Source organism: Mauremys reevesii, linkage group 19 (assembly GCF_016161935.1).
Source record: "Mauremys reevesii isolate NIE-2019 linkage group 19, ASM1616193v1, whole genome shotgun sequence".
NCBI classification, from domain to species: domain Eukaryota; kingdom Metazoa; phylum Chordata; order Testudines; family Geoemydidae; genus Mauremys; species Mauremys reevesii.
This window is the reverse complement of record NC_052641.1, coordinates 14,121,094-14,146,303: the sequence shown is the minus strand read 5'-3', so window position 1 is coordinate 14,146,303 and position 25,210 is coordinate 14,121,094. Positions and strand designations below refer to the sequence as shown.

General features: G+C 44.4%; 2 protein-coding genes and 1 long non-coding RNA gene across 7 annotated transcripts in view; 1 reads left to right on the top strand and 2 right to left on the bottom strand.

The window, feature by feature from the left end:
• The window catches only part of DOLPP1 (dolichyldiphosphatase 1), a 19,486-nt gene extending 10,434 nt beyond the window's left edge, over window positions 1-9,052 (bottom strand). For 2 of the 3 annotated variants that reach the window (XM_039506011.1, XM_039506010.1), the window contains exons 1-2: window positions 8,917-9,052; window positions 755-855 (exon numbers count right to left, since the gene is read on the bottom strand). In XM_039506011.1, coding sequence (XP_039361945.1) covers window positions 755-855; window positions 8,917-8,992 — 177 coding nt within the window. In that variant the 5' untranslated portion in view covers window positions 8,993-9,052. The remainder of the gene's footprint in view (window positions 1-754; window positions 856-8,916) is intronic. The other variant, XM_039506012.1, reaches the window with a different exon arrangement.
• LOC120386596 lies at window positions 8,546-25,210 on the top strand. The gene is made up of 3 exons (XR_005589793.1): window positions 8,546-8,897; window positions 11,481-11,624; window positions 24,435-25,210. It is a non-coding gene; the product is annotated as an uncharacterized LOC120386596 (long non-coding RNA).
• MIGA2 (mitoguardin 2) overlaps window positions 22,695-25,210 on the bottom strand; it is a 28,584-nt gene continuing 26,068 nt past the window's right edge. For all 3 annotated transcript variants that reach the window (XM_039506007.1, XM_039506009.1, XM_039506008.1), the window contains exons 15-16: window positions 24,595-24,711; window positions 22,695-23,520 (exon numbers count right to left, since the gene is read on the bottom strand). In XM_039506007.1, the coding sequence (XP_039361941.1) occupies window positions 23,320-23,520; window positions 24,595-24,711 (318 nt within the window). In that variant the 3' untranslated portion in view covers window positions 22,695-23,319. The remainder of the gene's footprint in view (window positions 23,521-24,594; window positions 24,712-25,210) is intronic.

Sequence of the window (25,210 nt, the reverse complement as noted above, 5' to 3'; positions counted from 1 at the left end):
ACAACCTCTTGGGGAGAAAAAACAAAACAAATACAAGAATCACTTTGTCCTCCATCAAGATGCAGCCAATCTTAGACAGACGTCTTACAGAACAAGGCAACGTGACAAACGGCTGCGAAGAAGTGAAGAATATTGTATTCACCTGCCACCAGAGGGACAATTTAGAGAGGCCGAACATAATTATCCAGACTGAAATTACCAGTAGTATACTGGCTGAACATCTCCTCATTTTACAAAAAGTATCAGTGACCACAAGTGATCAGGACCCATGTTTACATCTCATCCAACAGACAGCACCTCCATCAGCACAACCCTTCCAGAGGGGAAGTGCATCCCACAGAAACCATCTCCTGCAGCATATGAAGTATTCTTCCTATTCCTGTATCTCCTGTTCATCCTGCATGACCCTGCTTAGCCCAAGATCTCATGGGATCACAGCACAAGACAGAAATAATAATAATATTAAAGTCCCACTTTAGTTTCTCACAAAGAGGCAGAAAATTTGCAACAGTCACTGAAATGTATGGCATGTCCTGGTCCAGGAATTCAGGGAAGGGACACTATAGGGCAAGACAGGGCAGTGAACTAAGGCCTGACAGTAATTCAAGAGTATCACAATTAATTGTGACTTCCTCTAGGCAAAGAGGTCACATTTGTTATGGTAGCTCTGTAATGGCAAATCTCTCCTGCCTTCGCCTCCCTTCTCGCGTCTCCTGCCATGTGAAGTACCTAGGGTGGAAAGGGGAAGACTCACCGTATGAAGCTCTCTCTTGAATATGATGAGTGTAACAAAGCCGACTATGATGAAAATTGGACAGAGACTCAAGTAGGCTAAGAGCTGACCAGAGAAATCACCTGAGGAAGCAAACGAGAGAAACAAATCAGCCTGCATTTTGTGTGTGCTTGCCAGCCATAGAGACTCCCATTTGCTAGTGCTTCAGAGCTCACTGACAGCAAAGGTGTGAGTTCACCAGATCAATGGCCTAGCATTATATGGCAGACCCAGGCTCCCTTCCTTGGACTCAGCATTTCATCCCAAGTGCTAGCAGGGACTGAAGGTACTGAAGAGCAAGAAGAGTGGTAGTTATTAGCTTCAGGACTGGGACCTGAGGGAAAATGAAATGAACCTAGCATAATTCAACTGCAATTTCTGTCCGCCAGCTTACAACATGTATTGAGAGGCTGAGTAGTTTCCCATCTAGACAGCCTCCCATAGCTAGAGTTGGGATGCTGCATTATAGAATCTCACAGAAGAAAACAAAGTGTCTCAAGAGCTATCTGTAATGGCTTCGGATAGAATGGATCGGGGCAGATAAATGTCAGAGGTGAAAAATGGCAATACATGGTACACACTATATGACTCAGTCCAAATCACTCTTGCCTACTGCCAAAGCACCATATCTATTTGTTCACTTAAAAGAACATGTGGTCCCCACGAACTCTTTTGGAAAAGGTAAGCCTAGGCTCAAAGCAAACAGGAAAGTGCCAAAGTCATTTTGCTCCAAGATCAGCTTCTCACCACAAGGGGAGTTTTCCCATTTATTTTTAATAGAAGATATTGTAAGAGACACATAAAACAGCAAAGAGTCCTGTGGCACCTTATAGACTAACCAGTAGTATACTGGAGCATGAGCTTTCGTGGGTGAATACCCACTTCGTCTGTTAGTCTATAAGGTGTCACAGGACTCTGCTGCTTTTATAGATCCAGACTAACACGGCTACCCCTCTGATACTTGATCACATAACCCAGCAGCATCATTTGAAGATGCCAGTCATCACTGCAGATTCAATATGAAACTCACAGGGGAAAAGACATCCCAAAAGGCTTTGCTACACTGGAGATATTTTTAAAGGAGGACCGGTATCATCTGAATCAAGAGAGGGTCAAAGCCATTCTATTCTAATCTCCAAAAGACAGCAAGATCCTTCCTACCTCACCACATGGCCACAGAAAGATCAATCCCCATCACTAAGCACCTGATCCCTCCTGCCCACCCGTTAAGAAAAGAGAATATTTCTGCATGACTAAATACCTGATTCCTTCCTAAATCAATTTCACTTCCTTCCACTGTATAATACAGAACGTTTTCCCCAACACACTCTAATTGCCTCATTTTGAGCTGAGCAGCATTGGACATGGTAAACTTTAACTTCAATCCCTGAACGAAAGTATTCTCACTGTTACAAAGTTCACATTGCTGGGTGTATTGCCAGATGGTTGTTCAGTCACCTCAGACACACGGTGCATACTCCCTTCCCATGGCCGGCTCTGTGTCACTTACAACTGGAAAGCACCAAGAGCATCAACACCAAGAGAATGGGTTGATGAGTTTCATTCTGCAAAACCAATGGGAACTTGGAGTTAATTGCAGAAGAGCCCTAAAAAGTTGTTTTGTTTTGATTTAACCTGGGGTCCCTTAATAGATCTTTGGCTCACTGACCTTGCACAGTAATTAACATCAATGCAAAGTGGGTTTCAAATGCTACCAGATCAGAATGGTAATGTTTTATGCTCACTTTGCACTGGTGTAAGGGATACCACAAGGTGCGAGTGACACCACAAGGTGCCAGAAAAACAGAGAATCAGGCTCCTTACATCTAAACATCAAGAACTACATAAATGCAAGAGGAACTCCACCTTAAGTGACTGTTAACGTCATATGCCTTCAGACTGGACAACCAAAATTGTACTGAAGTCTTGGGTATGCTTTCAAGTAGTCTCAATTCAAGGATTATCTATTAGAGATGGTCTCTAGTTCAGGAATCATTGTTTATCACAGCATTCACTTTGCTAATCTGTAGTATATATAAATTTTAAAATTTGGTTAGACTAAAATACTGTAAAATTAATTTAAAAAATAAATAAATTGCAGACAATTTTTACTTTGTCTTCTGAGGAGGGACTATATTTCTCCCACAGATGGTGTAAGAATATCTTTACAAGCAGCTGGTCTTATATAAAGTCACACTGGATACAAAGTAGAACTACAGAGAGCATAACAAAGATTCCATCAATATCATATAGTAGAACCAATACGGCAAGTCAAGTAGTCAGCAATGGCTGGTGACCTGCGGAAGAACCTGAGGTCAAAATCCATGAACCAGAGCCTCAAACACAGAATGCTGTATAGATGTATAACAAGAATCATTTACTCAGGTAATCTGAATCCTGTTTGAAAAACTTGTTCAGCACTTGGAACTAGGGCTGTCAAGCGATTAAAAAAAATTAATCACGCTTAATCGTGCTGTTAAACAATACCAGAATACCATTTATTTAAATATTTTTGGATGTTTCCTACATTTTCAAACAAATTGATTTCAATTACAACACAGAATACAAAGTGTACAGTGCTCGCTTTATATTTTTATTACAAATATTTGCACTGTAAAACACAAAAGAAATAGTATTTTTCAATTCACCTAATACAAATACTGTAGTACAATCTCTTTATCATGAAAGTTGAACTTACAAGTGTAGAATTATGTACAAAAAAAACTGCATTCAAAAAATAAAACAATGTAAAATTTTAGAGACTACAAGTCCACTCAGGCCTACTTCTTGTTCAGCCAATCACTCAAACAAGCTTTTTTTACATTTGCAGGAGATAATGCTGCCCACTTCTTGTTTACAATGTCACCTGAAAGTGAGAACAGGCATTTGCATGGCATTGTTGTAGCTGGTGTCGCAATATATTTATGTGCCAGATGCACTACAGATTCATACGTCCCTTCATGCTTCAACCACTATTCCAGAGGACATACATACATGCTGATGATGGATTCTGCGTGATAACAATCAATAACAGTGTGGACCAACGCATGTTTATTTTTTCATTATCTGAGTAAGATGCCACCAGAAGAAGGTTGATTTTCTTTTTTGGTGGTTCGGGTTCTGTAGTTTCTGCATCAGAGTGTTGCTCTTTTAAGACTTCTGAAAGCATGCTCCACTCCTAATCCCTCTCAGATTTTGGAAGGCATGTCAGATTCTTAAACCTTGGGTCGAGTGCTGTAGCTATCTTTAGAAATCTGATATTGGAACATTCTTTGCGTTTTGTCAAATTTGCAGTGAAAGTGTTCTTAAATCAAACAACATATGCTGGGTCGTCATCCGAGACTACCATAACACAAAATATATGGCAGAATGCTGGTAAAATGGTGGATCAGGAGACACATAATTCTCCTCCAAGGAGTTCGGTCACAAATTTAAACAAACACTTTTTTTATTATTATTAAAACAAGCATCATCAGCATGGAAGCATGTCCTCTGAAATGGTGGTCCAAGCATGAAGAGGCATATGAATGTTTAGCAAACCTGGCTCATAAATACCTTGCAATGCTAGCTACAAAAGTGCCATGCTAACGCCTGCTCTCATTTTTAGGTGACATTGTAAATAAGAAGCAGACAGCATTATCTCCCGTAAATATAAACAAACTTGTTTCTCTTAGCGATTGGCTGAACAAGAAGTAGGACTGAGTGGACTTCTAGGCGCTATAAAGTTTTACATTGCTTTGTTATTTAATGCAGTTATGTAACAAAAAAATAAATCTATATTGGTAATTTGCACTTTCACGATAAAAGAGATTGCACTACAGTACTAGTATGAGGTGAACTGAAAAATACTATTTCTTTTGTCTGTTATTTTTACAGTGCAAATATTCGTAACCAATAGTAATATAAATTGAGCACTGTACACTTTGTTTTCTGTGTTGTAATTGAAATCAATATATTTGAAAATGTAGAAAAACATCCAAAAATATTTAATAAATTTCAATTGGTATTCTATTGTTTAACAGTGCGAGTAAAACTGATTTAATTTTTTTAGTTAATTGCGTGAGTTAACTGCGATTAATCGACAGCCCTACTTGGAACAGAGCAGTGCTATCTATAATCATATATTAAACACTGTTAATGCCAGTAGGTTTCTAGCAGAGCCATATTCTAAAGCCATACTACAGAGTAGACTATGTAGGTGGAGAGGTACTTAAGTAGTGATGTGTTGACTGTGAGTGATTGTTTCTTGCCTGGCTCTCAGGAAAGAGACCCTGCCTGTCCACACTGGTCAAGCAAACTATGCTAGAAACCTGCTAGCAATAATGTACTCACTAGTTTAGTAGATGGTTGTAGCTAGTGCAGCTCTGATCCAACGGCGGAAAGGGAATTAAATCTTCGATGGATAAGGCATTGGGGGCAGAAGGGGAATCTGAGAAAACAAGGCCAGCTATGTTTATATTATAATGTTTTCAAGTTTTAGAAGTGGCACAAGTAGATAATATATTATCTATTCTTAAAGAAGTTTATTCCCAGGGAAAAATTAATAAGCGGCTAAAAAATTAAGTGCTTCCATGGACCTGGTTTAAAAACAAGATTATTTAACTTTTTTTTTTAGTTTCCCCACTCCCCAAACCTCTAATAGCTTAAAAGGGATGGCGTAAGGTTGATAAGAATGATTCCATGAAAAACAAAAAATTCAGTATTAAGTTTTATTTTAACTCAAACATTCCCTAGAGCATTTTGGGCTCAAGAAACAAAAGATGAAACTGACTACTTTATTTTAAGTTATCCAAAATGCAAATGGATGAAGCAGCAGTCATGGTGAAAAGCACGTTAGATTTTCTACATTAGCCTCTGGCTATATTTATTTTAAAGTATGATTTTTACCCAGCATCCCCTTTGGCACTGAATGGAAAGATGTGAGGTTTATCACTTAAGCATAACCTGAATGTAATGTGAAAATATGAATTAATGGCACAGTTACCACATCCTATCACGGGGTCTTGTTTTACCGCTGTCACCACTGTTTCCTATAGAAATGTCTATTTGTGGCAGCGCTGTTTATCGCACAAACTTGCGGAAAAAGAAGCAACCACAGACATAGAATATCAGGGTTGGAAGGGACCTGAGAAGATCATCTAGTCCAACCCCCTGCTCAAAGCAGGACCAATCCCGACAGATTTTTGCCCCAGATCCCTAAATGGCCTCCTCAAGGATTAACCTCACAACGCTAGGTTTAGCAGGCCAATGCTCAAAACACTGAGCTATCCCTCCCTCCATGGTCGGTTACATGATATGAATACTTTCCACTCCATCAATACTTTCTACACTGATGGAAAAATGCATGAAGTGTTGTCACTTGTCTTATTTTTCATGAGACTGTCCATATCCTGCCAGTACAACTTACAGGACATTAAGAACAGTCTCAAGCTATCTTTGAGGATGATGTGATGCTGTGGCATGACAAGGTTCACATCACATCATGATACATTTCCGCTGGAAAACCAAGCTTAAAGCACTAAGATATGAAAGCAGCATTGGCTCTGAAGAGCTACAGTCCCAGCAGAAGTCACAATAAAGAACAGTGGAAGAAAAAACATTCTTCTAGAACATACAGTCAGCTAGTTAAGTAGCAACAACTAAGTGCTAAACAACTATATTTTTAAATTTTTAAAAACTATATTTTAAATTTCTGCACACATGCAGAACCCTTTGCTTATATGCCTCATTTACTTATACATACTAACTTTGTTAGTGCCCAGTGCCACCTAAACATGTTTAGCTTCTCAAAGTCTAGAATTTTTAAAAGGGTACTACGCAAAGAAACTAGCAAAATTCTCCATATTTCTTAAAGAACAAGAGTTGCTATGCCACATCTTTCTATATCAAGGTCAATTTCTCAAAACAGAGCCTCTTACGGACACTTCCCTTCATTTTTCTTAAAGAAACGAGAAGTCAGAGATCCTTAAAAATCCCAGTTGTCCTGAAGAAAAACATGCTCATATGCTTCTATAATACCAACAGACCCTGGTCGTCAGTGGGCAGGATCGAACCTGGGACCTCTGGAGCTTAGTGCATGAGCTAAAAGCCAATTGGCTGTTAGCTAACGGCAGACTCAGTCTCTTTCTCTCTCTCTCTAAGTGGTCTCAGTGCCACTAGATGGGACAGAACACTACATCCAGAAGGTGTGTGGGTTACACTTACATGCACACATACCAGGAACTTAAGGTATTTCTTGTCTGTAGGGTGAATTCCACTGGAGAAACATTAACAGGACAGATAGAATTTTAAGGTTCCAGGACTATACATGAAAGTGATATTGGGACAGTATTAAGACAAGCTTGAAAAAAGATCTGCTTTAATACAATGGGAATAGCTGCTGAGTTATGTCTCACCATTATGTTTCTGTGATGTTTATTTCTCCTTCCTGCATGCCAAATTTTACATTTATTAGTAATAATTCTTTGACTGGTACTTGCAGCCACCACTGCTCCTATCTCTCCAGGCCTCTTTGCAGTTTTCTTCTGTCACAGTGTGTTTGCTACTTCTCCAAATTAGATGCGGAGAATGATCACTCCTGAATTACACCAAAGGAACACTCAAAGACATGGAGCAGCTACGCCAGGGGTAGAGAAAGGCTGTTTAGTCAAAAAGTTCCCTCTGGAAACTCTGGACTGGAATTCAAAACCAGGGAACATCATTTTTTGGCAACTGAAAAACAGGATGGCAGCAGGTCTCCAGCCACATTAAAGGTCTCCTGAGACAAGAGATTTTAAGGGCCATTGCCACAGTGCATCAGACCACTGGGTCTTCAGGAAGAATTTTAGGGGAGAATATAATTACTAACATTGGAATTTCACGACGTCATGCAAGCTAACACTCCGTCACCAAGAACAAACAAACAAACCCCAACACCACCAGAATTGCTGTTTAGAGAACTTCAAAGTACCAACCCAACCTGCCCTTGCTAGCTGGAGAGAACTAGTATCATCATAACACAAAATAGGCTGGACTGCAAGCATGCAATGTCAAAGGACAATACAGACTAACACCCCCTGATAAAAGACAATATGGGATCGCACTGAATCACAATGATGCAACAGCTGAGAAAGGATCTGTCCTGCAAAGTTAACCGCTGTTGAAGGGACTTTGACAGCTTCCTTCTAAGTACTACTCAAGTCCCCATATCAAGCCCTGTAAAAAAGTTTCCATGCAAGGAGCCCAGAGGTTGTAATCTGAACATCTCCCCCCAGGGAATGCTATCATCTGACCAAAGCTCAACACCTCCAAAAATACAGTCTGCTTACACAGTCCTGCCTACCCAGAACCCACTAAAAATAATCCTGAAAACTATTTCAAGACCAGGACAACATCACTGCAGCACCACAAAACAACAATGTTCTCAGTCATGACAGCATTTCATCGAGACACCACGAGAACAAGTCACTACAACATCATGGGGATATGACAGTTCAATGCTGCGACACAGCAATGCAAGGACACATGGATACCATGTTGTGAGATGGCAACATAACGTGAGGACAACTTGCAACCCAGCATCTCTGTGCCACTAAGGCAACTCTGCAGCATGGCAGCTCAGAACACACCAAGACAGTAAGAGAGAATGGTGACACAGTAGTACTGTGAAGTGAAGCTGCAACCTCCTGTTGTGAGAGGAGAGGTGCACCCTTGGTGTTAGCACATGGCAGTGACGGCATAACGAAGAGTAACGAGAAGACACTGTAATGAGAGATAGCAAGGCAGCAACGTGGAGGGGTGACATGGTGACACACCTCAAGGCAGTGACACGTCATGATCCCCAGGAGCCTGCTGCAGTGGGGCTGAGGCAGGTCCCCTGGGACCCTGTCACCTCCATGCACTCAGCAGCCCCTGAAGCTAGAAGTCCAGAGCCTGGGATAAGCACATGCGCAATATGGAGCACAGAGGGATCACTATCTGGTAGTAAGTCCCGCATCACCAGTGCGCATGCGCATCCCCCCGGCCCTGAGCTGTTGGTCAATGGCTCACTATTTGGCAGCTGCCACCCCGGCGCTGGGACCCCAATCAGCCTGAGCTGAGAGCTGCACGCTCTCGTGGAACCGGGACCACGGAGGAGACTGTAGAGGTATTCAAGCGAGCTTTACCTGCAAGATACTCGACATGGGTGAGGGAGACCGGCCGCCAGGGAGCAGGGAGCGAGCACTCTCCGACTGCGGCCATTTTACCCGGATACCGGGCCGGGCCGCCACAGCCAATCGGAGCGCACTCAAGGGGCGGAGCGGCCAATGGGCGGGGGAGATAAAACTGGATAACCAATGGCTAGGCGCGGCAGGTGAGGCGCCAACCAATCAACAAAAATCTAATTAAAAATCCAATCCGGGGAGCCAGATAGCCAATGAGAAGCTCGCACTGCTATCCAATCCAAGCGAGACACAGGTAGCTATAGTCCCAATCAGGATAAGGCGGGGGTTATAATGTTTTATCATTGGTGAACAAAATTATGCAGATTAGCCAATCAGCAGTTGCACTTGGTCTTATTCTTAGCCAATCAGATGTTTGGATAGGTGGTGGATAAGGGGTCTAAGGGGTGAGAGGGGTAAGCTGGCAATTTTGAGTTAAAATGGCTTCCTCGCCCCTCCCCCAACCCAAGCAGGGCAAAAGCAAATGGGGGTGGTTCTCAAACAGGAGCCTTATGAGCTGTGAGGCCCAGAATTACCTCACCTCGTAGTCCTGATGACAGAAAATGGGGGAATAGGGGCATTTACCTCAGCCCTTACCCCATTGATAGGGACTGGGGGACCAGAGTTGACACATCCCCAAGCTCACTGACAGAAACACAGGTTGGGGGACCAGGACCAGAGTTAACTCACCCCCAGTCCCATTGACAGAAAATGGGACCTGAGGGAATGAACCCATGAGTTGCCTCCTTCACTGATCCTGTTGACAGATAATGGATGTAGGGGGAAAGGGCTCTGGCTTGCTTTCCTGGGTGGTCCAGTTGCCAGAAAATGGGGAGACAACAGAAGGAAATGGGGCTGTGAGTTTTCTCTCCCTCAACCTGAAAAAAAAGAGAAGGGGGAATGGAGGCCTCTTGCCCTACTGTCAAAATTGAGAGCTAGGGAAACTGGCAAAAGTTACCTTCCCTCTTCAGGCCCAGAAAAGGAAGCTGGGTTCATTGGGGAATGAGCGTCTGTTTTCACTGTCAGAAAAGAGGTTGGAGAATTGGGACATACATCGCCCCTTCCTCCACTGCCCAAAGTATGGTGTCGGAGATGAGTAGAGAAGAAAACCAGTTGCTTTAGGGGAAGCTGTGGTAGCTTCTACAACTCATGGCTTGCAAGTGGTGGAGGCAGGGCCAGCTTTAAGAAGTGCGGGGCCCAATTCAAATATTTTCGGCAGGGCCCCGGCAGGGATGACTAAAAAACAAACAAACATGTAAAAAAAAAGCCTTTCATTTCTTAGCAACTGGTTCCCTATTAAAAAGTTCTGATTTAAGGGATGTGCCACAGTATGTATTTTTTGTACCAATAGGGTTACCATACGTCTGTATTTTCCTCCCGGATGGCGATTTAAGAACCAAAAAGCCTGACCTGTCCGGGAAAATACGGATGTATGTTAACCCTACCTAAAGTTCTTTTTAAAAAAGATGGGCCTGAACTAGAAATGAGCTCTGTTTTACATGTGTGGGTCCCCACCACTCCCTGGGGGTGTGCTAGGGTGACCAGATGTCCCGATTTTATAGGGTGTGGGTCCCCACCACTCCCTGGGGGTGTGCTAGGGTGACCAGATGTCCCGATTTTATAGGGTGTGTGGGGCTGGCTGGAGACGGGCTGGCTGCGGGCAGGGGGTGTGGGGCTGGCTGCAGACAAGAACTGGTGCAGGCAGGGCAAGGGGTGTGGGGCTGGTGCAGGCAGGGGGTGAAGTACAGGGGGTACAGCCCACCCTGTATGGTGAGTGCCCCCTCCTCCTCCAGGGTAGCAGCAGCAATCTGGGGCTCGGGGGCTATTTAAAGGGTCTGGGGCTCCCCTGCGTCTACCACCCTGGCCATTTAAATAGCCGCGGGAGCCCTGGGGAAGCGGCAGGGCTTCGGTGGCTATTTAAAGGGCCGGGGCGGTAGAAGCAACGAGAGCCCTGGACTTTTAAAATAGCCCCCAGAGCCCTGCAGTCCAACCCCAGGGCTCCAGCAGTGGGACTCTGGTGGCAATTTAAAGGGCCTGGAGCTCCAGTCCCTGCTGGGATCCCCAGGCCCTTTAAATTGCCCCCAGGGAAGCCGGGCCACCCCGGTACAGTACACTGTATTGGGACTTGGGGGCGGGGCCCGATTCAGGGGAATTGGTTGAATTGGCCTAAAGCGGGCCCTGGGTGGAGGCTACCCATAAGTGCAGGGGTCACAACCAGCCCTTACTTGTGGGGAAGACTGGTGAAGATCTGGGAAACCTGGGGGGTGAATATGAGAGCAGCCATGGTGTTGTGCTGCACAGCTTCATTCTGATCTGGGAGTACAGTCACACACACAAAACTGCTGTGGAAACTCATGAATTAATACCATACCAAGGAACCACCCTTTGAAACAAGAGTCTGCTAGCAGCAAGTAGGGCAGACTAGAAGTGTGGGAGGTATGTGTCAGTGGGAACAAGTAGTTAGAGTTGAAATATGCCACTCAGACTGCGGGGTGATTTTAATTTATCTATTATTTATTTTTCTGCAGAAAGATGGTTGATTGACAAATTCCTACATGTACTGAAACTACCCATTTTATCAGTATTTGGAAACATGGAGAATATGGAATTCCTCTTTATGATCAGACACAGTGGACTATAATTACATCCACATCTACTTTATAGCTTTGCAGGTAACGATGATAGTTTCCTGAGTGGCACTAAAAAAGGAAATGTGAGCAGTAAGGGATTTAGTATTGCACTTTACCAGAGAACACGGTGCTGCTGCCTTCTCCGCAGTTTGAGTGGTATAAAACTTTTGTTGCAAATAGAATGGGGGCTAGGTAGCACTGTGGCTTAAGGCACTATGGTTTTTGCCTTTGTTCTTCAAAGTGTATATTTGGTCACTAAGGCCTGGTCTACACTGCGGGGGGGGGAGAGGAGTGGGATCGATCTAAGACACGCAACTTCAGCTATGAGAATAGCATAGCTGAAGTCAACATATCTTAGATCAACTTAAATTGACTTACTTTGCGTCCTCACAGCGCGGAATCGACAGCTGCCACTCCCATGTTGACTCTGCTTCCGCCTCTCGCCCTGGTGGAGTTCCGGAGTCGATGGGAAGCGCATTCGGGGATTGATGTATCATGTCTAGGAGATGCGATACATTAATCCCCGATAGATCGATTACTACCTGCCGATCCGGCGGGTAGTGTAGCCATACCGTGAGTGAAAATAAACATGGGGTTCTCTTTCTCTTCCGTATTTCAGAGGGGTAGCCGTGTTAGTCTGTATCAGCAAAAACAACAAGGAGTCCTTGTGGCACCTTAGAGACTAACAAATGTATTTGGCCATAAGCTTTTGTGGGCTATAATCCACTTCATCAGATGCATGGAGTGAAAAATATAGCAGGCAGGTATAAATATACAGCACATGAAAAGATGGGAGTTGCTTTACCAAGTGGGGGGGTCAGTGCTAACAAGGCCAATTCAATCAGGGTGGATGTGGCCCACTCCCAACAGTTGACAAGACGGGGTGAATATCAACAGAAGGAAAATTATATTTTGTAGTGACCCAGCCAATCCCAGTCTTTAATCAGGCCTAATTTTATGGTTTCAAGTTTGCAAATTAATTCCAGCTCTGCAGTTTCTCGTTAAAGTCTGTTTTGAAGATTTTTTGTTGAAGAATGGCCACTTTTAAGTCTGTTATTGAGCGTCCAGGAAGATTGAAGTGCTCTCCTACTGGTATTTTAATGTTACAATTCTTGATGGCTGATTTGTGTCCATTTATTCTTTTGCATAGAGACTGTCTGGTTTGGACAATGTACATGGCAGAGAGGCATTGCTGGCACATGATGGCATATATCACATTGGTAGATATGCAGGTGAATGAGCCCCCGATGGTGTGGCTGATGTGATTGGGTCCTATGATGGTGTCCCTTGAATAGATATGCAGACAAAGTTGGCAACGGGGTTTATTGCAGGGATTGGTTCCTGGGTTAGTGTTTTTGTTGTGTGGTGTGTAGTTGCTGGTGAGTATTTGCTTCAGGTTGGGGGGCTGTCTGTAAGCGAGGACACCATCATAGGAATGGGCCATGTCCACCCTGATTGAATTGGCCTTGTTAGCCCTGACCCCCCCCACACTTGGTAAGGCAACTCCCATCTTTTCATGTGCTGTATATTTATACCTGCCTATTGTATTTTTCACTCCGTGCATCTGATGAAGTGGGTTATAGGCCACGAAAGCTTATGCCCAAATACATTTGTTAGTCTCTAAGGTGCCACAAGGACTCCTCGTTGTTTTTTCTTCCATATTTGTGCACATTAAACTCCACTCACTTGGAAGTCCTAAGTAGGGAGAAGAATACAAAGGGTATGTGGTATATCAAGAGGTGTATGTACTGGAAGCATTTGAACAAGGAAACTTGTGAAGAGCAAAACAGCTTTTAGGAATGGTGAAGTCACTCACGTTAAAAGCTGCAAAGAAAATGGGCCTGTGCATGTAACATTTCTTATTAGAATATGGAGGAAGTCGCAAACCTAGCTAAGCCAGCCAAGGTAAGAGGTGAGTGTTTTTTGGTTTATTTTTGTTGTTGTTTGATGGCAGCTGAATAATGTATGGATTAGTTAAGATCTACCTCTTGATCATGTTCAACTAAATCTTTTAAATATTTGACTTTAGGGACAGGAGAACTACTCCTCTCCCCTTACAGCTATAATGTAACTAGTTTCAGGTGGCGATTATGATCCTGTCCAATGAATTTAAACAGTGGATCCCATGCTTGGCTTTCCAAGAGAAAAGGTAGCAATTATAGATAACAGGCACTCTCTATTGAGAGTAGATGTTTACTGCAAAAGTTAGGTTTTCTTCAAAAGACTGAATTAAGGAAGTGTGAAGGATTTCCCTTTCACCACTGAAAGCCAAACAGATCCTGTTCTTCCAGAAATACTGAAAATGATGTGTCAGTTTATATTTATAATGTGACAAGCAGTGAAACCTCTCTTGGACATCATTACTAGAGATACTTCAATGAGAATGTTTAGTGGAAAGGAATCTGTAGCAATATTAAATCAGTAAATGATACAGTAAGTGCTCTTATTCCTTATCAAACACCTCTGAGCAGGCCTGGGCACAATGGGGTTCTCACAGTAATCCAATATTCAACAGGAAAATATGAATGTTTTAGAAGTATCAAGTAATCCTCAGTATCCCTATAAGAAGGGCTTCATCATAATTCAGCTACGCATTATTCTCAGTGTACAGATGGGAAGACTAGCACAGCACTTTAGAGACTTGTGTCTATCTATAAGAAGCTAGGACTAGAACCCAAGATGAGTCGTAACCTATAGTTCTTTGCTCTGACCTCTAAAACATGCATTCTCCTTCCATTTGAAAGCTCTGGCCATTATTACATTAATCAACCTCTGTTTAAAGTTTGGTTTGAAGGGATCTGTGTAGTGCTCATGGAGGCAGCCTATCTATTAAAAGGGAGCATGCACAAGGCTATCTGTGAAAGGTTTTTAAATAACTTTTTCAGGCTCAGCTGTGTTTCATTTGGTAGCTTCACCTAAAGTGCAGGTTGAAAAAGTATCTTGGCAATAAGTTCTAGCACATAAGTATGAACTGACCCATAGCTAGAGTGACCATATTTCCCTATGCTGAATATGGGACACTTGGTAAAATTACTTGTATTCAGGCAAGTTCAAGGGCAATCATCAGAATTATGCAGTGCAAATGTTCAAATTAACATCAAGGTGACTGAGCCCGTTAAAAAGAAATATTGTGTAGCTGGATTATTTTTATTTACCTTCTTATCTTTAAGGCTTTAGGGTTCACACGGGGAGAGGTGACACACTCCCATACACCTCTCTTGGACAGGGGTGTGTGGCCGACCAACCTGAACCTTCCTGCCTGGCGCTCTCCACCCTCCATGCCTGGCTTGGCCCCCGGGGTGGACCCATCTCTCCTGGTGCCACATCTTCCCATGGCAACATGTGGGAGGGCTCACAGGGTCACATGCATCCCCTACCCCCATTTTTTATCAGGGTTCACATCAGAATGTGGCCAGCAGCAGCCTTTTGCCCCTGTGCGGTAGGGAAGGGATGGGAGCTGCTTCCAGCTGGAGAGAAGGAGAGGGGCCAGGAGGGATGACCTGGCCCATGTCTTTGCAGAGCTCATCTCTCCCTGCCCTTCTTTCCCTCCCCCTCCCCCCCACCAGCTGGAAGCAGCTTGTCCCTTCCTGCCTGCACAGCCTCGAAAGGCAGCTAACACCTCCAGGTTACTGCTGGCCACCGACATAACCCAGCCGCCTCTTGTCTGCCCTCCCACCCCTGGCTACTGCACGGGCAGGAAGAGGTTAAGCCCTGACCAGGGGAGGGTGCTTAGGGGACAGAGCAGGGAGAGGGAGAGGGAGTGTGTGTGTGTGTGTTTTCCTGCCTGGGGGGCTTCTGTGGAGCTTGCAGGATTGGGGGGCGAACACGCTGGAAATCACTTTCCCCTCCCACTTCAGAGCTTAGCTGTGGGCAGAGAGGCTTCCCTGTGCCAGCGCTGTGTGGGGTTTTGGCACATGCAGGGCTTGGCGCCTCCTGGCCAGTGCCCCGGACGGAGGGTGTTGGGCTTTTCTGGGGTGCCAGCCCAGCCAGAGGCAGTGGGGGAATGAAGCCTGCCAGCCAGGCTGTTGGTGAATTGAGCGCTCTGACCAAGGGCTGGTTCTCCGCACAGCAAGGGGAGTGGGATGCGCCCCACTGGGGGGATATGGAGGAGCTGGAGTGGTGAAGGGGCAAAACAGAGAGAGGACAACCAGAGGGGGAGCATGTAAAGGGCCGATGGGTGGGCAGCAGCAGTGACACATAACCAGCTGCCACCTGCCCGCACTCATCAGGCACTGCAGCTAGCAGTCAGTGCCAGCTGGAAATGGGATGGGGAGGTGGAGCCCTGCTGGCTGAGAGCCGGCACACAGCAGGGGGAGCAGCCAATCCCACACATTGCATCTTCGCCCCACCACCAGCCTTGCACACCTAACCCCATCGTCAGCCACCGGACTCCCCCACTCACCGCTGGTGGGTGGGAGACTGGCAAGCAGGGATCTGGCAGCAGCAGGACCAGTCAGTACTAATGGGGGTGAGGGGAACAGAAAATATGGGACAATTTGCCCGTTTTTGAGAAAAAATCAGGACACCCGCAGGAGGGCTTAAATATGGGACTGTCCCTTTAAAAACAGGACCTCTGGTCACCCTACTCACAGCTCAAACCAAAAGCACAGAACAGGAGCCGCTCCACCATCTCTTGTGAAAATAACATTGCAGTTTTCAGGCCTCTCCCCAGGGCCACCCGGCGGGGGGGGGGGCGGGGAAGAGAAGTGGGGCAATTTGCCCCAGGCCCCACAGGGGCCCCCACGAGAATATAGTATTCCATAGAATTACAACTTTTTTTATGGGAGAGGCCCCCAAAATAGCTTTGCCTCAGACCCCCTCAATCCTCTGGGCAGCCCTGACTCTCCCCCTATATTCTTAAATCCACTACTCTGTCCCTCTTCCAAAGCTTTAGCGTGCAGCCATATTTTTTTTTTTGTAGGAAGATAAGAATTGCTACACTGAAGCAGTTCAGGGCTTATTCTGTCTGGTGTCTTGCAGAACCAGCTATTTCAGAGGGAGGTACAGCCCTCCCTGCCCCCAGACAATTAACCTATCCATAGATAAAGTTTCTTCTTAACTTTTGCTAGTGTTTGGCTTATGTACTGAAGCATAGTGGTTATCCTGTCTTATTTAACTATCAATTTTCCTATCCATATGAATGTTTAATTCTTTGAATATATCTAAGCTTTTCACCTCACTGTTAGCGTGTGACAGTGAGTTCCACACATCAAATGTGATCTGTTTAAAGAAACTATTTTCTTTCTACAAATGCGATATCCTACCAAAAGCTGTGTAAGCACACGGCTGTTCTGGTTCAATATAGTTGCTTCATGGCTTGAAAATGAAAGTTTTAATGTGCTGTAGGTGCTTAATGAAAGGAACCTACACTTCTCTACAGGTCTGAGCGGATAGACATTTTTAGTCTTTCAAAAGCATTCTACAAATCTTTACTTTTGTCTTTCAGACCTAGTTCTCAGATACCTTTTAATGTGTGCAGTATAAGAATCCACACAGACCATGAGGTTAATTGTTCAGTTTCTTTCTTTAGCACAATATTACAATTCTCCTTTAAATGAGGTCACCTTTGAATGGGAAAATCCTGGCAGATGAAGCATATGGATTATCAGCCATTGCAGAAAGTACATAAAGTGGATCATAGGATGGTCAAGAAATCAAATTTAAGTGCTTGTCTATATATGGAAGTTTGGCATTTCTATACCAGTATAACTAGAGTGATATAAGAATACTGGTACATTTTCCCATGTTGACAAGCCCTAAGAATTTACTTGCTATCAGTTCTTAACACACTGATTCTAGAAATAAGCCACTGTTTGCCTGCATATTATAAGTGGATTCTCTCTCAAAAGAACTGTTCAGAATAATATACAAGTTGGCACCTAAATCAGAAGTTACAAGAGCCTTCATCATAATTCAGGGCCCACTAGTGGAATTAGAAACCAAAACCATATATAATGAAGGAAAGATTTATTTGACTTGCATTTAATGCCACATCCAAAACAGATATAAACGTTTTAGCTGGGGGAATGAGGGGGAGGGAAAGCAAGAACAGATGAATCTTTACACATCAGGAGATAAAGGGTGGGGGAAAAAAAGCCACAGGCACAAGGTTACATTCTTTAGTTTCAGGTGTGGCAGAGGAATGTCCCATTGAAAAGGGTTAAGGGAAAGCAGAATTTCACATCCTCTCTCCTTTGCCATGAATGTGTGTGTCATGCTCATCTTCAAAGCCATTCTGAACTCTGAGATTTTGAAGCAGGTTTTTCTCTTCTTTAATTTCATACATTTGTGATTTTAAAAAAAGTATTTGCCTAAGAGACCTGTTTAGAGCATGTCTGTACTGCATTTAAACACCAATGGCTGGCCATTGTCTGCTGACTCAGGATTGCAGCACTCAGGCTATGGGGCTATTTAATTGGGTTGTAGACATTCAGGCTTAGCCTCCAGCCCAGGCTCAGACTCTTCCAGCCCAATAGCCGGAGTCCGAGTCAGCTGACATGGGCCAGTTGTGGGTGTTTAATTGCCATGTAGACATACTCTAGTCCAGGAGGTCTTAAACTTCATTGCATCGTGACCCCCTTCTGACAACAAAAATTACTACATGACCCCAGGAGGGGGGACCGAAGCCTGAGCCCTGCCACCTAGGGCAGTGGGGCTTGGGCCCCAAGCCCCAGCAAATCTAACACCAGCCCTAGTGATCCCATTAAAATGGGGTCGTGACCCACTCTGGGTTTGTGATCCAGAGTTTGAGAACCACTACTCTAGTCTATTCTCTAAATTTATTAAAATAGTGCATGGGCACATTAGCCACTTAGTGAAGCTCATCACAACAACTCCTACTTCAGATTAACTGAGGTCAAATTTCAGTTTAAGAAGGAAATATAATCATGCATGTTTGGAGTGCTGAGTTTAAGCATCAGGTTTTTATTTTTATAATGCCCAAGTCACGTTTTTTTAAAAAAAAAAATTCCCTCAAGGCTAAAACCTGGTACATTTTAGCCCAGATTGATGTATTTAAGAGATGTTATAACCCCTTGAAAATAAGGGTTTGTTATAAAAAATGCTACCACCACCTATCGCTAGAACAAGGGTGGGCAAACTTTTTGGCCCGAGGGCAACATCTGGATATGGAAATTCTATGGTGGGCTATGAATGCTCATGAAATTAGGGGTTGGGGTGTGGGAATGGGTGAGGGCTCCCGCTGGAGGTGCAGGCTCTGGGGCACAGGAAGGTGGGACTGAGGGGTTCAGAGGGCAGGTGAGGGATCAGGACTGGGGCGCTGGAGGATGTTGGGGTGCAGGCTCCAGGGGGGCGCTTACCTCAAGCAGCAGCATGTCCCCCCTCTGGCTCCTACGCAGAGGCCAGGCCAGGCAGCTCTGCACCCTGCCCCATCTGCAGGCGCTGCCCCTGCAGCTCCCATTGGCCTTGTTTGCTGGCCAATAGGAGCTGTGAGGGCAGCTCTTGGGGCGGGGGCAGCACGCGAAGCAGAGCCGCATAGAGCAAGCCCCTGTCCCCGCTCCCTGGCAGGAGCTCGAGGACCAGATTAAAACATCTGAAGGGCTGGATGCAGCCCCCGAGCCATAGTTTGCCCACCCCTGCTCTAGAGTCTAAACAAATATATCTCACTTGCTATTAATACTAAAGTATCTTTTGCTCTAAATACAAAGTGCTGGGAAATATTTTCTGTTAGAGAGATCTCTCACTAAGCTGGAGGGTAGGCGGTTGTTTATTCATAATCCTCATGCCCACCTCCCCTTCACAAAACTGAATCCCTTAGAAACTCTCCATACAGGCATGTAGTAAGGTGGGTGCTTCATCTGTTGGTCTTTCACACACACAGCATATGGTGAAATTTCACAATCACAAAAGAATGTACTAGTGCAAAGTAGATTCTATGGCAACGAGCTCAGTTGTGCATTTACAAATAGAGCCTTATCAGACAGGCCCTGATAAGGTCTTGCAACTTGAGAAGTGATACAAATCACATTATCTTTCTTTTGGGCCCAAATCTGCACTGCACTGAGGTCAATAAGAGCAGCCCTGAATCCCTTCAGAGGTTTATATCCAAAGCAGCATACCATTTTTATCTACAGACTGTAGATCAGTGCTGGTTACTCCTGGAAGAATACCTCCTTTGGATTTAATTATTTTGAATAATATTCTTGAGGCTACAATCCCCTCATAGGTTGCATCAGGTTTGTTTTGTTCTGGAGGGCTTTTTGGTGGGGGGATGGAATGGGGTCTTGTTTGTTTTTTTTTAAAGATCTACCTCCCCTATTAGAGAAAGAGGCAGATCATATCAGCAGGCCTAGACTTTGTTGTGTGCATGGAACAGGTCAGTATTTTTTTTTGGGGGGGGGGGGGAGAAGAGAAGAGTAGAGAAACAAAAATAAATACTATTACATCAAATTGCATTACCATCCACAATCACCCTTGAAGAAGAAGAATTCTTTGCCTTCATCAAAAGGACGGCACATCAGATTATGAGTAGAGGAGTAAAGGGATCATTTCCTACCTCCCACCTTTTCTTAACTGATTAGGAATTAACTTTTCCTAGCTTAAGAAAGACTGTACAAGTATAGGGTGATGCTTTATTAAAAACACACTCCCCCCCACCAGTTTTAGTCTCTCCAGTAAGGATTTGAAAGTCAGAGCTAATATTCTTACCCCTGTGCCGGATGGGTTGCTTCTGATCCACTCATCTTCATTCAGGTAAAGACACTCAAAGCAGCAAATACACAGACAACAAAAACTCTAAAAACCTAAAGTGAATAGTGTCAATTCTTTAGAATTTAATTATTCTTCCTTATTCTATTTGTCTTCACATTCATTAGCATCTTTTCAACTCCTACAAAGCTGCTGGAGTTCATCTTTCATCCAAAATAGCCATGCAAGGGCACAAAATGGTGTAAAAAATTGTTTTTGGTCAAAGTAACTTGCTTTCAGAATTCAACCTACATTTTAATTCTGATCAATATGGGTATGAAAGGCTGCCAGCATCCTGTGTTTCTTTTCTAACTGTTTGGCTCCTACCAGCATGCTTGGAAGAGCTTTCCTGGGGTCAATTGCCATCTCTCAAATCAACAGCCCTTGTTTCATTAAGCCTAAGGTATGCCTTCACTAATGTCCACAGCTGTGCTGCTGTATTGTAGATGGCTTCCTACACTGAAAAAAGAGGTTTTTGTGTTGATGCAGTTAGTGCTCCTCTCAGAGATGGTAGCTAGGTCAACAGAAGAATTCTAGCTGCATCTATAGTGTGGGTTAGCTTGACCACACTACGTTGCACTGGGCACAACATTTTTCACAGCCTGAGAGATGTAGCTAAAGGTCAGTCTAATTTTTAGATGCAGATCAGGCCTCACTAAGGTTTGCTGCTTCTCATTTTCTCATGCCTAAACAATTGTCTTTGTATATTATGTTTGTCAGGTCTTTGGGGCACACCATTTTTCTTTCTTGCACTTGTGGAGTATCATGATCATAATGCTACATGAGTATTACACTTGGCTTTTTGCAAGAGTCTGGGAACACCGTATCTCCTCATTTAATATCCTCTCTCATACTCTTTTCTGTTTATTTTCTGTCTGCTTTTACTATTAGAAACTGTCTCACAGATGTCTTTGTAGAAGAACCTCTGACTATAGCCCAGGAAATAGAGAGGACTGGAATAATTCACAACTTTCTCAGTTTGCTCACTCCAACTTCTATAAGATCTTTGTATTCTCATAATTTGCAAAACACAGCCAGACAAGGCTCATGAAGCTCCTAAACTAAAAGGAGCTTAACCCTAACCCTAACCTTTCCCTGGAGCAGAACTGGAAAAGCAGATCATCGTAAAAGCTGAACCTTATTTGCATCAATACTCTTGTTATGGTGGCTGCTTTTCCACTCTTTGAGGCTACTATCTTTGATTTGAACTAAACCTAAGCAAACCAAGAGATGTGGGTATCCTCCTGAGACTTCACTTTTGGCTTTATATTAGGAGGTGGCAGCATATTGAGAACATCATCTGCAACCCTTCTCAGCAAGAACCGTGGGAGTCTCAAATCCAAGTTACCTGAATGCTGCTATACTAACATCCAACCCCCCTGCATCACCAGCAGGAGTGGCCCCACGAAGTCGCGGGACCTCCTGGTCAACCTCCTCCTCGCCCTGGCAAAAATGGCCATCTACGTGACCAGGGAGAGGCGGTTGGCCAATGGAGACTCTTGCGACTGTGGGGCCTGTTTCCGATCCTTAGTCCGTTCACGTCTCCGGGCAGAGTTCCTCTGGGCAGCGTCCGCTGGCTCCCTTGACGCCTTCGAGGAGCAGTGGGCGCTGTCCGGGGTTCTCTGCTCGGTGTCCCCGTCCGGCTCCCTTCTTATGACCCTTTGACCACACTCCTGTCCCTGTTCTTTTATTAGTTGTCCCCCGCAATTAGTGGGTTTCTGAGGCCCTGTGGTACCTCCCCGTAGGCTGGGGGGGGTTCCGTTAGCATGGTGCGGGCTTCGCCCGCCCCGTTTCCCGGAAACTCAACAGATCACCAGCAGGAGCCACATTTTAACCTCAATCATAAGGCTTCTGACAGTTAATGGTCAACAATTTCACTCCAGCAGGAAAGCACTTCTGAATGTCTGTCTTTAAAACATGTGTGTATATATACATTCCATAGAGAACTGTAAAAAAACACTACATTGTTTAATGTGGTGAAACTAGAAATTTAAGAGCTTCCCTCCAGCAGCTTCACCCACAATCCCAGCTCTTTAAATAACTGCACCATGTAATACCGTCTGCATTTCATAACTAAACTCCCACTCTGCTCATTTACAAGTAACAGCAGTAGGTGCCATCTTACACATCCTTCCTCCACTTGTGTATTTCAGACCCTGTGATACTCCTCCAGTGAGAGAGACTGATTATTATTGGCTAATTCTGAAATACAGCAAGGCACTCTGATGTATATTGGAGGAAGTATTTATGCATGCATAATCAGGATACAAGTCCAACCCCTTCCTACAACCACCATTCTCAGTCTGAATATTATAGGCTGCAATGGTATCTCAACGAGAACCCCAGTGAAAGGGTCTAGTTTACAAAAGCAACACAGAGATGAAGGACAAACTCCCTTCCAGTGTCTGTCATTAAAAAAAAATCTATGTTTTACTTCCATTCTTTAGTCTTCAGTGCTTTACAGAAGCATTTTTCCTCCCCACAGGAAACAATTATTTCTCTTCCTCTCCATCATATCTGAAAATAGCATTGTATACCATAAAATGTGTAAGTTAAAATCAGCAGTAATGTCCAGAGAGACATGGCAGAGAAGTCACTTTTAAAAATACCTTCTCAATCAAAGAGGAGGTAAGAGCCAAGGCGAGAATCTGTCACCATTTTACCTACCCACCCACTCCCTGCAAGTATCAGGGATCTGCTCTCAAAGAACACAGTTCAGCTTGTCTGCTGTCCCTTGCAATGCAGGAGGGTAGGATCTTGGGCCCAGGCAGTTTATGTCACAACTAAAAGATTTTTTTTAAAAAATAGAAGAGGTGGTATAGACAAGAGGAAGTTCAAATCATAAGCCTCTGAGTGGTCCTGGAGCTATTCCAGCCAACATTACTGGCTATAAAAAGTAGTAATTCTGGGCAGGTCCAGTGATGCCAGGGGATGAATTAGTTTTGTTGCCACTGATCACCACAACAGGTGGTGTAGCTACCTCTTAGAAAAAGGTCTTTTAAGAAAATGGATTTTCTCCCCTAATTGAATATTAGTTGAGCTCCTCTAGGGGTCCATTTTCACTGGACAGTGTCCCATTCATCTCTGGGGTCGTCTCACTACTCAAATATCCCAGGAGGATCTCACTGCGCCGCCGTGACAGCTGCAGAATGTCTTCTGCCAGCAACTGCACTGTTGTGTATCTCACATTGTCCAGGTCAAACATGTCCTTCAAATATTGCACTATCTGGTGCTGCAAAAAGAGGGGGAATGTTTATAGTAAGGAAATGTGCCCCCACCATACCCAAAGTCAAGCAGAGACATGTCAGTTGCCTGGCCCTAGGAGAGTATATTCCATATAGGATTCTGCCAGTTTCCCCATCAGACACACAAAGGGTCTATTTCAGATTGTGCCAACTCTCTTGCTCACGCAACCCTGCCAGTTTCCTGTGAGGTAGGAAATTTTGTTTTAGGAGACAAAGACTGACATCCCTTGAAGAAAAAGGGGGAGAGAGGGAGCACAGACAGGGCCGGCTCCAGACCCAAGCACGCGCTTGGGGTGGCATTTTGCCGGCAGGCGGCTCCGGCGGACCTTCCGCAGTCATGCCTGCGGGAGGTCCACCGGAGCCGCGGGACCAGCGGACCTCCCGCAGGCATGACTGCGGAGGGTCCGTTGGTCCCACGGCTCGGGTGGACCTCCCGCAGGCATGCCTGCAAGAGGTCCCCCAGAGCCGCGGGACCGGCAGCGCGCCCCCTGCAGCATGCCGCCCTGCTTGGGGAAGCCAGATTCCTAGAGCCGCCCCTGAGCACAGAGCAGGGTCCCTGGAGTCAGGAATGTGATCGGACTCTGTGGTACTCTCTCATGGCAAATGTGTTGTAATCTTAAAATTTAAGAAAAAAGTTCCACGTTAGGCAGAGTCAAATAAGAATCTAGAAAGAACAGAGACATTTAGAATTTAAGATCAAATATGGGTCCCACATGATGTTGAGCTTCTGGCTGACCTCTGAGTTGATAAGAAATACATTAAAATGGAATATATACATGGGTATCCTTAATCTATTCTGAAGTTACAGATTTTGTCCAGTGTCTCATTTTGCATGTTTTTACAGGAGTAGCATAGTTAGTAGCAAGTTCTAATAAGAATTCTTATAAATCTTATCATGCAGGCTGCTGATTTAAAAAAAGCAAAGATTTAAACCAGATTGTACTAAGCCAAGTTCCTTAGTATTACTCCAACAGAGGCCCTTCCATGAATACATGGTCATAGATTAGAGCCAGAAGATGGAGCGAATATATAAAGAAGGTAGGTACAGAAGGCCAGCTTACCTTGAAGAAACCACAGACCTCAGACAGCTGCTGTTTGGGCCCCAGAAAACCAAAGGCTAGAACAGGACTGACGTGCTCCGATACGGAGTAGAAATGAGAGATAAAGCCATCTGGTACCTGTCATGGGAAAGAAATCCAGATCTCATCTTTGCTCCTACAGAGAATTTACAAGCTAATCCACTTTACATTAGGCATCCTCATCTGATAATTGAAATGCATATGTCCTGAGCACGACAAGGCAGCGCTGTGTTACCACATACTGTTAAAACAGCTGCCACAGTCCACCCCAGAAAGGGCTGCATTTAAGAGGTTGAAGTTGGGAAGAGAAGCTGCAAAAGAGACTTATTCAGCCACTCCTCTTGCAAAGTTAGACACCCATAATTCAGATACTTTCAGATCTTACAGGACTTCTATATCTTGCTGTTTTTAAACTGCCCTTTGATGGAGAAAGAAGTACAAGACAACTGAGGCCTGCAAGAGTCCTTCAGCTATCAGGCAACCTTCATGGTCTTTAACTTTCCAACTAACACAAGAAATTGGACGAAGTAATTTAAGTCCCCCGTGGTCTGAATGATTTTTAGTACTACAGCAGGGACCTGGAGATGCTTCCACATGA